General features: G+C 38.2%; 1 protein-coding gene across 1 annotated transcript; it reads right to left on the bottom strand.

Annotated features, from left to right (window-relative positions):
- Window positions 1-1,433: 1,433 nt before the first annotated feature.
- MBLAC2 (metallo-beta-lactamase domain containing 2) lies at window positions 1,434-15,535 on the bottom strand. Its single transcript, XM_032629106.1, has 2 exons — window positions 14,610-15,535; window positions 1,434-5,009 (listed from the first exon to the last, which is right to left on the bottom strand). The coding sequence occupies exons 1-2, from the start codon at window positions 15,061-15,063 to the stop codon at window positions 4,624-4,626; spliced, it is 840 nt and encodes a 279-aa protein (XP_032484997.1). The 5' UTR covers window positions 15,064-15,535; the 3' UTR covers window positions 1,434-4,623.
- Between the last annotated feature and the right edge of the window lie 88 nt (window positions 15,536-15,623).

Below are 15,623 nucleotides of genomic sequence, written 5' to 3'. Positions count from 1 at the left end.
GGTAGTGAAGGGTATCAGAACATGCCATCCCAAAATATATCACTGTGGCATGCTGATTAAGCTGAAGGCAATTGAGAAAAAGCAAATACAGGAAAGGCTCTCTGACTTCCCCCTTACTACCCAAAGCAGGGCATAAAATTTCCCTTGAGAAAGATGCCCTCCCTGTACGAGGACGAGGAGAACATTCTTATCACTGGAGATAGGGATCCAACATCAAGATTAATCTGTATTTTAAAAAATCCATTAAAATAACCCTGGGACTTCCCTGGTGGCACAGTGGTTAAGAATCTGCCTGCCAATGCAGGGGACATGGGTTTGATCCCTGGTCCAGGAAAATCCCACATGCTGTGGAGCAACTAAGCCCGTGCGCCACAACTGCTGAGCCTGCGCTCTAGAGCCTGCGAGCCACAACTACTGAGCCCATGTGCCAGAACTACTGAAGCCCGCACACCTAGAGCCCATGCTCTGCAATGAGAAGCCACCGCAAGGAGAAGCCCTAGCATTGCAATGAAGAGTAGCCCCCGCTTGCCACAACTAGAGAAAGCCCGCGAGCAGCAAAGACCTGACACAGCCAAAAATTAAAAAAAAAAAAAGTTGTATTTCACTAGTTTCCACAATTTACCAGCCCTAGCTCAAGCCCCTTTTTCCTGTCTCATCATTCTCCAGTTTGTCATTCTTTGCTAAAATGGTATACATGCGCTCAAGCCTATCCATTCCTTTGGGTTTATATTTCATATATATTAACCTCTGTGTACATGTAAAAATACTAACGTCAAAAAAAATTTGTATGCTTTGCTCCTGTTAATCTCTTTTGAAAGTTTAATTCTCAGGCCCAGCCTCAGAATCTAAGAGGGTAAAGGAAAGGTTTTTCCTCCCATACATTAGTTTACCTTTTTCTTGTTGATTTGTAGGCATGCTTTGTATTTGTTTTAAAATTTTTTTCTGTTACACAAGTTAGGAATATTTTTAAATTTCTCTCCCTCTTTAACTTTCATTATGACATCCGAGTTCTAAGACACTTTAAATTTTGATATAGTTTTGCTTTTTGTTTCTATATAGAAAAGATCTTCCCTATCCTAATGTCTTAAACATGATTAAAATTTTCTTTCAATACACATGTGATTCTGCTTTTTACATTTAGATGTTTAATCCATTTGGAATTTATTTTTATGATGGCAGGGGCCTTTTTTCCCACATCAACAATTGAAATATATATTAAATAGTCCCTCTTTTATCCACTTATTTGAAATGCTATATTTATTAACTACTTAAGGCTTATACAGGTATTATTCAGTTTCTGGGTTCTCTATCCTTGCCTAGGGATTTACAGCTTATTTATTACAAGCTTTTCAAAACTGCACTTCACATAGAAAATAACCTTGCAAGACATTAAATGGAAATTTGCTAACATTATAAAAAATACCAACTTTAGAGTGAAATAAAATGTCCACTTTAATAGTTATCACATAAATGTTCACTTACACTTATCTGAAAATTATAAGAGGACAATTTGTGCATGTCACATTCATATTACTATCCATATAAGAACAACGACACATAATCATTTATTCAACTATATCAGGATAACACACAAGGTTTTGTTTGTTTTAGACTTCTCAGTTAAAAGGAAACACCAAATAAGGAAACTGAATTTCCAAAAATTAAGTTATTAACAAAATGAATAATAAAAATTATTTCTAAATGCCTTAGGTTTTGACAACTTTGAATTATACTTACATAATATTATTTCCCCAAACCATAAATTACAACAAGGGTCACTGTCAGGATGAAAATATATATTTTCAAAGCTTCTTTAAAATATGCTATTATGCTTTAACATCACTTGATTTATTCTTGGCACATGTGGCATCTTGAGAAGTAAAAATACACTTTGCCAGTTTTATGTTATTGTGCAGGTATAAGAGAAAGAGCTCAGCTTGGGAGGCAGACAGACCTATGTTCAGTTACCAGCTTTGTCCAAAGTTGTGTTAGGCTGGTCAATTACTTCTTGGCACTGGGGCCAGGATTAAATTAAATAATGCCTATTTTAAAATGCATAGCATGGGCACTAAATGAATGATACATCCTTTCCCTAATTTACCCACATTGAAGCCATAGCAAAATATCACAGTCTTATGTTTTGGTACAATTTGAAAAACCGGGAAAAAAAACTGGGAAATTTAAAAATAAAATCAATGTGCAATGTGCTTTGAAAAAATCACACTTTTAAGAAATAAGGAAAGCCTTCATCAGGTTTAAATATTTTTCAATAAAACTTAGTGCCTACTATAACCTGATTTTTTTAAAAAGTCCTAAAATATGATTAAATGGTCAATGGTTAAGGACTTTGGGTTTTCTCTTGTGCTATTGATATAAAAATAATGGCTATATTTAAGGCTCATTAAGTGATATAGTTTGTACTTGCCCTGAACCAAATCTATGTTCTTGATGTTGCACTATCAATTAAAACAGACCTACTGCCTTGAATGACTGTCATAGAGAAATTCCCATGATATTCTTCATTTCAACAACCATGGCTTCCTTGCTGATTTTAAGTAAGTTCATTTTGTGGCATGTGGCAGTAGTTTGTCTGTCATAAGGATGATTCTTATATACACAATCACAGACCCATTTTTCTCATGCTAAATGCTTGGTGTTTAGAAGATCTGAGACACCGGAAAATTGAATTGACACAAGGAATAGCCTACTCTAGACAGCAATACTTTCATCCCTATTCTTAGCACTGAGGATGCAGAAATAACCCCATTCTTGTTTTCTACCCTCACCACCCAACAAATCATCCTTCCAAATCTGACTCAAAAACTCCTCCTCCAGGAACCTTTCCCTAACCAAACTTCACACCCCTCCATTTATGTCCCTGACACTCATGTGTAATTTGTATTAACTTCAACCTGCATATACTATTATTCAAGTTTTGTTTGTCTTCTACTTCCAGCTAGGATATAGTCTCTGACTTTTTAAGCTTCCACAGTGTTTAGCACAATGTATGCATGTATGTATGTGACTGTGTGTATGCATGTGGGGGGTGTGTGTGTGTGTTGAATGAATAAAAGACTAAAGAACCTGAGTGGGGTGTTGGGTAGGAAAAGTTTCATATTTTTTCAGAAATCAAAATTGCTGGACCTTCTTAATACTAAAAAATCTGATTTCCAAAGCTATCTGAGTTTGGTTTAGGCTATGTCAATAATAAAAAGGCAGTGAAAAAACTGTTTAAAAAACCCTCATGAAATATTCCAAAAGGCTTTTCAATAAATTATTAAGAGTACCAAACTAAAACATTTTACTAAATAGTGGGATAATCTTTCCTATATCTTTATAAATGTAGACTTCTTTTCATTCAAGACAAAGAATACTGAACAGGAATAGGTGTTGTGAATCAGGATAAAAAAGGCAATTCACTCTAAGTCAATATCTAATGCACATTTTGCAATTGCTTTGAAAAGCCTTCTGTGGCAAATATGTATGTTATGTTAAGTAAAAGAATGGTTTATATTAGGATGTTGTTTGGTACTATAAAATATGACACATATACTAAAGCTGCTATTTAAAAAGAAAAATTTTGTTTATTATAGCTGTTATTATTAAAATAGGATATAATTTAAAAATTACTCTTAATGTGTATATTTTCAAATTTGCCTGACAGTGTCCTTTTGAGAAATCTGACAATTTATAGTTAGATTACAGACATTTGAATTTCACTTTTACAATTGAAAGTATTACACTTACATAATAACAAACAACAATATATAGTAGTTTCTTTTTACTGAAGCACTCTTCAATTTATATTTAAAGCTTCACAATAAAACAAAATTCATTGTACTTTTTGTACGTAAAATTACATAACACATAATGTACACTATAATTACATTAAGAATAAATAAAATGAAGCATAAAAATTCTGTACCATAGGGGCTTCCCTGGTGGCGCAGTGGTTGAGAGTCCGCCTGCCGATGCAGGGGACACGGGTTTGTGCCCCGGTCTGGGAGGATCCCACATGCCGCGGAGTGGCTGGGCTTGTAAGCCATGGCCGCTGAGCCTACGCGTCCGGAGCCTGTGCTCCGCAACGGGAGAGGCCACAACAGTGAGAGGCAAAAAAAAAAAAAAAATTCTGTACCATAACAATGGATTGTTTTAGCTGTCATTCTAAATGTTAGTTTAAGTTTTCAGTTCTAATGTACTTTAAACCCAAAAACCTTTATCTTCAAATAATATATTAAAAATATCAAGTTCAGAGTATAAACATAAAACTCTTTATGCTCTTTTTTCTAGGTCATCTAGGAAATAAAATGAGAGAAATGAGACACAAGGATAGTTCTTTCTCTTACTGCAAAATGCCTCCTTGCTTGCCCATATACCTCTATATCATTTCTAGAACAAATATTACAGAATTATGGCAAATTACAAGCTTTGGCAAATTATAATCTTATTTAAGTGGTTTCTTATTTGGAAAAAAGAAAAAAATTTAAGAAGTTCCATTTTTGGCTTATTCATTCTCAACCGTTTTTTTCCTCTAATACATAATAGTAGTAAAAAAGCACTTCTTAAAGTGTTCACTATTTTAAACAACACAGAATTAATTGTATTAATTTATAGAATTAAATACTAGGGTGAGGTCCTAGAATTTGTTACACGTAGGGCTAAACTTGCAAGAGATCGCATGGCAAAAGTAGAAACTTTGTGACATATCCCAGCTTTTGAAATATAGTTAGAAGCCAATCGAAAAAGCCTTTCAGCACCAAAGGTATTGAAGTGCCCAGGAAGCACCTTCTCTACCAGACCTCTGTCCACTAATTCTATCAGACGTTCACAGGTTCCAACATAGTCACTTATCCTGCTGTATGGGAGCCAGTCAATCAGCGATCCATCATACACGACGTCTCCACTGAAGAGAATCTTTCGGTCTTTGTCATGTAAGCAAATACTGCCCCTAGAATGACCAGGCATGTGCATAACAGTGAGCTGTCTGTCACCAAGGTTGATCACATCCCCTAAAAATGGAAAGAGAATTTACAGATAAACATGTTATATATTTGACTTCAATCACTTAAAGAATAGAAGAACACAACAGTTTCAAAGATGTTGGGAAGGATGAACTTATTTTAGTTTTATTTTAAAAATACCTACTTTTTATTGATGATTTAAAATAAGTTGCCTATATTTCACTTCTGTTGTTTGCTAGACCAGTGTTTGCCAAAGTAAACAGTGAAACACAATTTCTGCTGGTTGTTATAATATATAAAAGAAAAGAAGAAAAGAAGATTCTGTGGTCAAATAATTTTGAAAACTCTTCCTTCAAAGAAAATTAAGCAGCTTTCTTTTCAGCAAGATATGCTAATGTACATTTAATATGCTAATGTACATTGTGGATATACACAAGGGAGATGTGGCTGTATAGTTTCACAAATTTATTTGACCAAAAACCTCATTTTTCAGAATATCCATTGTACTAGTATCTGGTGACACAATTCATGAATGGTGCTCTAGTGAACAGTATTATATTTTTGCCCTTTGTTTTGTCACTCCGTGGAAATTAAGACCTGAGGAATCGGTACAAATGATGATGCTCTGGCTACTGGTATTGCTGTAATAAACTGTTCTTAGTCTCTGACCCAGGAACCTCATGTCTTCTGTCAGAATCCATGAAACTGGGGCAGGCTAACTTACTAACCTGCAAGTATGGTAAAATCTCACACTCTTCCCAGTTATTTGACAGTGGGGAGGAAACTGAGCTATATGAATACAAATTGCTGTTTTACTGGATTTAAATCAGTACTAACTTAGGTAAATCATAATAAGTTAAAATATTCATATTGTTATCTCTAGTGCAAACATATACAGAAAAAAATCAAAGAAATATAGCTAAAATTAATAGTGAAATTAAAATGGTGTAATAATCAGGAATTGCTAACATAAAAGAAGAAAATAAAGGAAAAACAAAGACATAAACAAGAAATGAGACATAGAAAACAGATAACAAAATGGCAGACCTAAATACAGCCATATCAATAATTATATTAAATATGAAAGGGATAAACACTCTAATCAAAGGCAGAGATTGTCAGTCTAGATTAAAAAGTGAGATATGTATGCAGTCTACAGGAGAGGAACTATAAAATCAAAGACAAAAATAGTTTGAAAAATTATACCATATAAATATTAACAATAAGGGCTTCTCTGGTGGTGCAGTGGTTAAGAATCCACCTTAACTTAATGCAGGGAACACGGGTTCGAGCCCTGGTCCAGGAAGATCCCACATGCTATGGAGCAACTAAGCCTGTGTGCCACAACTAACGAGCCCACACGCCACAACTACTGAAGCCCGTGTGCCTAGAGCCCAAGCTCTGCAACAAGAGAAGACACCACAATGAAGAAGTGCACTGCAACTAAGAGTAGCCCCTGCTAGCCACAACTAGAGAAAACCCGCGTGCAGCAATGAAGACCCAACGCAGCCAAAATTAAATTAATTAATTTAAAAAAATATATTAACAATAAGAGAACTAGAGTGGCAATACTGTCAGACAAAATGGATTTTTATATAAGAATATTACTAGGGGCTTCCCTGGTGGCGCAGTGGTTGAGTGTCCGCCTGCCGATGCAGGGGACAAGGGCTCGTGCCCCGGTCCGGGAAGATCCCACATGCTGCGGAGCGGCTGGGCCCGTGAGCCATGGCCGCTGAGCCTGCGCGTCCAGAGCCTGTGCTCCGCAGTGGGAGAGGCCACAACAGTGAGAGGCCCACGTACCGCAAAAAAAAAAAAAAAAAAAAAAAGAATATTACTAGAGGAAAGAGGTACATTTTATGAGGCTATACATTAGGTCAATACATGAAAAAAAATTCTAAAATAGAGACTAAAAATTCTTCAAATAAAAACTGACATAATTAAAATAAGAATAAACAGTTCAACAACTGTGCTTAGAGATTTGAATAGTCCTCTCTGAATAATTCATAATACAAGTAGATTGAAAATCAGTAAGGATACAGAAGACCTGAACAACACTATCAACCAGCTTGACCTAACTGACATATATAAAATAGTTTACACCAAAACAGTGAAGTACACATTCTTTTCAATTGCACATGAAAAAGGTGTTTTGTTATATTTGTACACTGAAAACTACAGAAACACTTTCAAGAGAAATTAAAGAGGATCTAAGCAAAAGGAGAAACATGCCATATCCATTAATTGGAAGACTCAAAGCTGTTAGGTTGGTAATTAAATCCAGTTTTTCTTATAACTGCACTGTCTAATAGTACTTTCTAGGATAATGGAACAACATTATCTGTACCAACATTATCCAATATGGTATCCACCAGCTACGTGTAGCTAATGGTACTTGAAATAAAGCTAGTGCAACAAGGAACTAAATTTTTAATTTTAATCAATCTTAATTAATTTAAATTTGTATTAGATAGCTACATGTGGCTAGTGACTACTTTAATGGTCAGTGTAGATCTATAGATTCAAGAATCTCAATCAAAACCTTGACATGCTTTTTTACAGAAATTGAAAATCTGGCTCTGAAATTTATATGGAAATGTAAATGACCTAGAATAGCCAAAACCATTTTGAAATAGAGGTATAAAGTTGGAGGACTTTTCTAATTTCAAGAGTTCTAACAAAGTTGCAATAATCAGGAGAGTGTGGTGCTGGCTAAATGATAGACATAATCATTGAAAGAGACTAGCATCCAGAAGAAAACACTCACATATATGGTCAGTGTTTTTTTGCGGTGCGCGGGCCTCTCACCGTTGTGGCCTCTCCCGTTGCGGAGCACAGGCTCCGGACGCGCAGGCTCAGCGGCCATGGCTCACGGGCCCAGCCGCTCCGTGGCATGTGGGATCTTCCCAGACCAGGGCGCGAACCCGTGTCCCCTGCATCGGCAGGCGGACTCTCAACCACTGTGCCACCAGGGAAGCCCATGGTCAGTGGATTTTTGACAAAAGTATCAACTAAGATAATTCACTGGGTAAAAGGATAGTCTCCTCAACAAATTAGAGTGGAATACTTTGGATATATATATATATATATATATATATATATATGCAAATAAACAATAGGCACGTCTCAACCCTTACTTCACAATATTAACAAAAATTAACTCAAAATGGATCATAATCCTAAATGTGAGAGCTTCCAGAAAAAAAAAAAAAAAAAAAACAGAAGAAAATCTTTGTGATCTTGGGCTAGTCATAGAGCTCTTAGATATGACACAAAAAGCATAAAACATAAGGAAAATAGACTAATTGGACTTCATCCAAGTTATAAACTTCCTTGCTTAAAAAGATACCATTAAGAAAATGAAAAAGCAGGCCACACACTGGGAGAAAATACTTGCAAAATGTATATCTGATAAAGGACTTGAATTCAGAATATATAAAGAACACTTACAACTCAATAAGAAAACAATTTTTCAATTTTTAAAAAAGAGAAAAGATTTTGATAGACCCTTAAACAAAGAAGATATTTGAATAGCAAATAAGTACCTGAAAAGATGCTCAATGTCATTAGTCATTAGGGAAATGCAAATTAAACCTCAATGTCATTAGTCATTAGGGAAATGCAAATTAAACCTCAATGAAATACCACTACATACTCACTAGAATGGCTAAAATCAAAAGGACTGACAGAATCAAGCATTGACAGAGATGTGGAGAAACTGGATCTCTTATACACTGCACTGGGGAATGTAAAATGGTATAGCACTTTGGAAAACAGTTTGGCACCTTCTTAAACATTTAACATCCATTTACCATACAACCCAGGAATTCCATTTCTAGCTATCTACCAAGGAAATGAAAGCATGCATCCACCACAAAGGCTCGTATGCAAATTTTCATGCTGCATTACTCATAACAATTTCAAACTAGAAAGTTCAAATTTCCTTCAACAGGTGAATATATAAAACGTGTTATATCCATAAATGAGTTATTTCTCAGCAATAGAAAGGAATTATTAATAGATAAAACAACATGGATGAATCTCCAAAACAGTATGCCAAATGAAAGACACAAAATATATTATATGATTACATTTGTAGAAAATTTTCAGAAAAACAAAACTATAGTGACACAAAACAGATCAGTGGGGCCCGGGATAGGAGTAGGGATTGTTCTGGTCTTGCCTTGAATCCAAAAATTACATTAAAATGGAATCAGGTACTCACTCCCGAAGTTCCCCACATTCTAGTCATAAGGGGCCAGATTCCTTCACAGGATAATTGTTCCAGATTTAAAGTGCTTCGGGGATCACAAACCACTGCCATTTCCTGTATGATTGGCAAGTAAGGTGAAGGAAATTATAGCTAAGTTGATTTAATAATAGAGCTGTTGGAGACAGATTGTTTAATAAATGTACAGAAAGGAAAGGAATGAGGGAAGTTCGATGCTAAAAAAGGAGCTCTAGAGAATTACCGATGGAGGGGTAGAGTCTTATGGGTTTTTGATATTCAAGGCAAGGTTATACTCAAAATACTTAGCAACAGATAAGACATAAGCACCCACCTATCAAAATGGATACCAACTATAAGCAATTGATAAGGCCATAGTGACTGAATATTTCTAGATCTCCATTACCCTATGGCTTTATAAATGCCTCCCTTATGCTTATAATGCTCACATATAATTTCACCAAGACCTCTCTTATAAGAACCAAAACTGCCTATGAAATGTATCATACATATATTATATATAAATATATATAAAATATATATATACACACACTATCCTTCCAAGCCCTCACGCTAACCCAGTTGTCACCAGATTCCAACCATACTAGACTTCTCTTGGCTTCTCAAATACCCTTTCCCATCTTGGCATCCCCAATTTTTAATTTTTATTTCATTTTTAATCAACAAACTAGATGTACATATTTCAAATAAAATACTTCAGAAGGGCTTAAAATATTCTTTGCCCCATCCTGGCTCTATCTCCAATTCTGCTCCCAAGAGACAACAACTTTTAACAATTTTAGCAACTTCTTCTTGTAGTTGCCTCTACTAGATATAGTTATGTAAATAATATTTATACTCCATTTCTTGTTTTCCCAATTAGATATACTCTACTGATTTCGTTCATGTATTACCATTTCTTGGTTTTTAAATTTTAGATGTTGTCCATTGACTGCCACTATGAAATATAAGGATTTTTAGTAGCTCTTTTTACTCCTCTCTGTCCACCTACCATCAGCACACATATATACATTTCTCATCCTTTCACCCCTCAAGAGTAATGATTCAACTGCTTAGATCTGGAACACTCTGTGCCTGAGGTTCTATCGTTGTCAGTGTCATCCTTTGCCATCATCCTGATGCTTCCTTTCAACTTTCTCTTGCATTAGATCTCCTGTTTCCTTTACTCCATAGCTTCCTCTTGGTTTACTCCCTTATTTTGAAGGGAGTAAACAGGATAAAGGTATATCTTAGTATCTTCCTAAGTAATAGCATGCGGGACTTTTTGAGAACTTGATTGATAGTGGAAGGGATGTTAGAATTCTAAGTTGGAAATCAGTTTTAGTCAGATAAAGTACAGCTCTTCTTTTCTAGCTCCAAAGCCATTATGATCTAGATGACCTTTTTTCTTTAAATTTGGAAGCCCATAGACTCTTCTTTGATCCCAGTGTTCTGAAATTTTATAATAATGTGCCTTGGGTTGGATGTGTTTCCATCCATTGTGCAGGGAACTCCGTGGGCTCTTGCAATCTGGAAATTTACATCCCTTAATCATGGGATATTTTCTTGAATTTTCTCTACTATGTTTCTTTTCCTCTACTTTCTCTATTTGCTCTGTCTGTGCTCCTATTATTCCAATGTCAGATTTTTCATACTGGTCCTTTACTGATTCTCTCCTACTTTTCATTTTGCCTATTTGTTCCTTTTGTATGTTTTTCAACTTTATCTTCCAGATATTCTACTAAATAATTTCTGACATTTTAAATTCCAAGAGTTCTTTTATGAGTGTGAATATTGTTCTGTCTGCTGCTTATTTTTAAGGCATCCTGTTGTCTCTCAGATATCTTGAATGCAATAGATTCTGTTATCCCCTGATGATATTAATGATTGCCCTCTCCTCTCAAGTTGCTTTACGCTGTTTTAGTATTTGATTTCACGTGAGAGGATTTTCTCAGATTTTTTATAATGCTTGGTTGTCTGTTTAAGAGTGGGGGGATAATGAAAAAGTTGTTTGAAGCACATGCATGGGGCCTGGTGATCTAGGCTTCACTGTAGAAAGTTCAAGCCAAGGATTACTTAGGAATCAGCATCTTAGTCTTTCCTCTAGGGCTGGGCAGATTTTCCAGATAAGATTCTTCTAGTTTCCTACTTGGGTGGGGGGAGCGGTAATGGCCTGACTCTCATTCTTCTGGGAAACTAGTAAAGAACATATATATTACCTATCTATCTATCTATCTTCATTTGTATATATACATACACATACACTTATCCCTATTTTCCATCTGAACTCCTGAGCTCATTAGTACTTGGCATCCCTCAATCAAGAAACCCCTTTGCTTGCGACTTCCCTGGTGGTCCAGTGGTTAAGACTCCTCACTTCAACTGCAGGATGGGTTCAATCCCTGGTGAGGGAACTAAGATCTCATATGCTGCATGGCGCAGCCAAAAAAAAAAAAAAAAAAAAGAAACCCCTTTACAGAGAACAAACTAACTCTGGGGAGAGGAGCATTCACTTAGGGAGAAGAGTTCAGAGTTTTAACAGCTTCTTAAATGGCTTTCAACCAATTCTACTTATTTTAGTTTTCTTCCCTTTGCCCCAACTAAGGTACCAGCTACTGCTAATTCCTGAGCCTTTTAAGTCTCAGTGCAAACTGGATTGGCTCTCAATTTTCTATTGCTGGCATAGGATAAAACTGCTAACTCAGTCATCACATTTACTCTCCAGCATCCAAAACAGAACCTCAATGTGGATTTATACATAAAACAAATAGACAAACCATGGTGCATTTGCTGTAATCTTAGTGGGATTTTGAGAGGGAGTCAAATTAGATGTGTTCGTTCAATCTGCTACCTTTCTGGAATCCGTTTTTGTTTTTAACCTCCCCAAATGATTTTTAAGTTTACCTGAAACAACTGTTCTAGTATCTTGATGACTCTAGGAAAATTGTTTAAACATGTACAGTAGGGGCCAAAATGCCTGCCTATTGTGAAAAACAGGCAGAATGATGTGTGCCCATTCAAGAAGAATGTGCTGTATCAGTTTAGGGTTTATTGCTATCTTCTTATAGGAAGATATGATTTCACTATTAGTAGGGCGAGGTGTTTTTCCATCAAAAATGATGCATGCACTGGATGATGATCTCTCCTTGTCTTCCTTGTCCCTTATACACAAGTAAGCTTTTGGGTTAGTGATACACTGCACGGATTTCTGCTTCTCCATGACAGGTGGTCATCAATACACTAAATGAAATGTAATAAGCTAATGAATTCAGCCTCCTTATTTTCTAACCAAAACAATGAAGACTTCATGCTGTTAGGTATGTACGGTTTGTGTGTACGTAACTGTGTATGAGTTTTTAATATAAATATTTTCTATCTCCTTCCAGGTACCTGGATTATGATAATATCAAGTTAGCAGGCCACACCATTCAGAAGAGACAGGAAATTAATATTCCTGAGAAAAGAGGATATTAGATACTACTTGAGAGGGTGAGACATCCAGCTCCTAATGAAAAACAATTTTTAATTTAACACAGTATTACCACCTTCAAAGTTTTTAGTAAATATTAACCTTTCATTTCACACTTTCAAAGGCTGAAAGCACCACAAGGTAGCTTGCAGCTTCCTTGCAACTCCAAAATCCTGTAATTCTAGCATCAACTAGGATTTAGGAAACCTGGTTTCCAGTCCGAGCTCTTTCCCTAACTATGTGACTTCAGGTATGATATTCAAGCCTGTGTGGATTCTTCATCTATAAGACAATAATTCCTATCGTTCTTTCATCATTTCCTGTTTCTGGCACAGAAGCAAAAGTAAATAAATCAAAAGTCATTTATTCATTTAGACAATTTAAATATATTTTTAAATACTAATGTAAACTTTTTTTGGGGGGGTGCTGGGTGTTAATTTAGTCTGAATACCCATCAACTGCATGGAAATCCTACCTCTAAAAGTATCAATTCCATCAAGAAATACAGCAATTAAAAGTACCTTTAATGTAAATTTAGTTTTCTTTCATCTCAAATTGTCAGGTAATGTAAGACTCCCATCTAAACCATTGTTTTTTTAATCTTTAGATTTAAAATTTTAATGAAAAGACTGTTTAAGTGGGGTGTGAGGTATAGAATCTTGTTTTCTATTTCTTATGCCTCAAGTGATCAAGATCTCATCTGTAAGATGAACTCATTTTTGTAAAGTACTTCATTATTTGTCATACTGGTTGGTCACAAAAGTGAGACTTATTGTACTGCAGCAACTGGATTTTTCTGCCTCGTAGGGGAACGGTTTAATAAATTAATTTGGCAAATAAAAGAGTTTCAAGATAGAAAGGAAAGAGGGTTTCACCTCCTACTCAGAATTACCATAATATATTTATGGGGTAGGATTTATGTATGATCTACATGCTTTGATCTATTGTGCCTGGGTTGCAATCCTAGCTTTTATCTGTATCTTGCTCTGTGGACTCTAGACAAGCCATTTAATTGGGGGTCAGTAGCCTCACTTCAAATGTGTTGTGAGGATAAAATCAACAGAAGCATTCTAAAAACAAAAAAGAAATTAATATACAAATATCACTGCTGTGACCAACTGGCTTAATTATTTAAGTGACTGTGTGAGGTTGGAAGGGCTGGAACCCTACACTATTTTATTCCATTAGTTTCTTTCTGAACCCCATCCTGCTTTTCACAGAGCCAAAGAGGCCCAAGGTTATCTAAGCATTAGTCCACATACTTCACCATTACGGGAAATAGCCTCCTTATTAACCTTTCTCAGGCCTTGCTTTCAACCAGAATAGAGAGTTGTCATAAGACTCAGACACATTCTACTTTTTATATTCACAATCAAGCTTTTTCTCTTGTGAGGCAACATCAAGAACAGAAACCTATCTGAAAGATAAAGATGCATGAGCAGATTAGAACCACTGCTCTCTAACGGCTTTCTAAGCCTACAGGTGGGAATTGTTCGTACCCGGCCGATGAAGTCAGCAGTTCTCAAAAGCATAGAACATGACATGCACTCTCCATGAGGCACCATTCCTTAAGAGTCTTTTCGCTAGAAAAGTGCCTGGAAATGTCAGACTTGTGTTCGGGAAAAGAATGGGAATCCTAGTCAGAAGTCTCTATAGCGTTACTACATACCGTACGTTACACAGGAAACTGACTAGGGGGTGGGGCCGGCTTTCAGTCGAGTACTCAGCATTACTACAAGGTGCCGGAGCTTGTCTCTGGTAGGGAAGGCTGCAGTGGCCTTCCAAAGACTCTATGGTCGAGTGGGCTTTTGACTCAGGGAAGGGAGAAACAGAAGTAGTGTTTCTGCGATGTGACACCTTACAGCCAAGAAGGTGTGCAACAAGCACCCCTCGGACAGTTTCTCCCCAGTCCCTTCCCTTAATGAGAGAACGCGCGCCCGTGAGGGGCCATTACCATCCTGCAGGATGAGGGTGGGTTGCACCGCTTGCACTCGGAACTGCCTGGCCCTCCAGCCCGGGCTCGGCGCCCGCACCACCTCACTGTCGGAGAGCCAGGTCACGGTCTCAAAGTTGTCCCCGCGAGCCAGCGCCTCGGCCTCGGCGTGGTGCACCGCCACCCGGTCAAACTGGTAGAGGCCGCCGGAGTGGTCGAAGTGCACGTGGGTGGCCACAGCCAGCAGTGGCCGGCACGCCGCATCCTCTTTGGCCCTGCGGTCCTGCAAGAGGCCGGAGGAGTACAGGTACTCCGGGAGGCTGCGCAGCCCCAGGCCTGTGTCGATCACCACGTCCTGCTCGGAGCCGCGCACCAGCCAGATGTTGGCGCGGTTGCCAGACTCATAGAAGCGTTCCTGAATCCAGAAGACGCCGTCGCCCAGGGACTTGTGGGCGTACCACTCAAGCGCAGACATGCTGGGCAAGGATGCGGCCAGGCGGAGTGGGTGTGGGCGTGTGTGCCTCCCGCAGGCTGCCCAGACTCGGGCGCTGCAGCTGTATGGAGCGCTCTGCCCGCAGCCCGGGAGAAAGCGCAGAGCAAGGAGGGGGCGGGGGATGCGGATGGGGTTGCGGGGAGAACCAGGAGGAGGAAAGACACGCGGAGACTCTGCCTGCAGCGTCCGCCCGCACCCTCCTGCCAGGTCCGCAGAGAGCAGGAGCTGCTCTCCTCGCACCGGGGCGCTGGAACAATCGCAGCCTCACTGGCCGTAGCACAACGGAGCGTTAACGCAGGGGCCAATGCAGTAGACGAGAGATCCAGAAAGTGATAACTCTTCCCAGCTCTGGGGGGGTCTGACGGCAGAGGCCGAAAGCTAAGCGTGGGAGAGAGCAGGGCAGCCCACCCACCGCGCGCTATGATGCGCACTTCCAGCTGGCGCAGAAAGAGTCAGGCCAAGGGGGTTGGACGACTACGGCGCCCGCCAAGGGCTAAAAAGCTCTTTGCCAGGAGGGCGGGGCCTAGCTAGGGAGTGGGTGG

The sequence above is a fragment of the Phocoena sinus genome, chromosome 3 (assembly GCF_008692025.1).
Source record: "Phocoena sinus isolate mPhoSin1 chromosome 3, mPhoSin1.pri, whole genome shotgun sequence".
NCBI lineage: Eukaryota > Metazoa > Chordata > Mammalia > Artiodactyla > Phocoenidae > Phocoena > Phocoena sinus.
This window is presented reverse-complemented; position numbering and strand designations above follow the sequence as displayed.

What these genes read in the sequence shown, in the direction of transcription:
- MBLAC2 (XM_032629106.1), bottom strand. Translation starts at nt 15,063, where the DNA reads ATGTCTGCGCTTGAGTGGTACGCCCACAAGTCCCTGGGCGACGGCGTC. An exon ending in CACCCTCATCCTGCAGGATG is followed by an intron (nt 5,010 to 14,609) that starts GTAATGGCCCCT and finishes TTCCATTTTTAG; the next exon opens with GGGATGTGATCAACCTTGGT.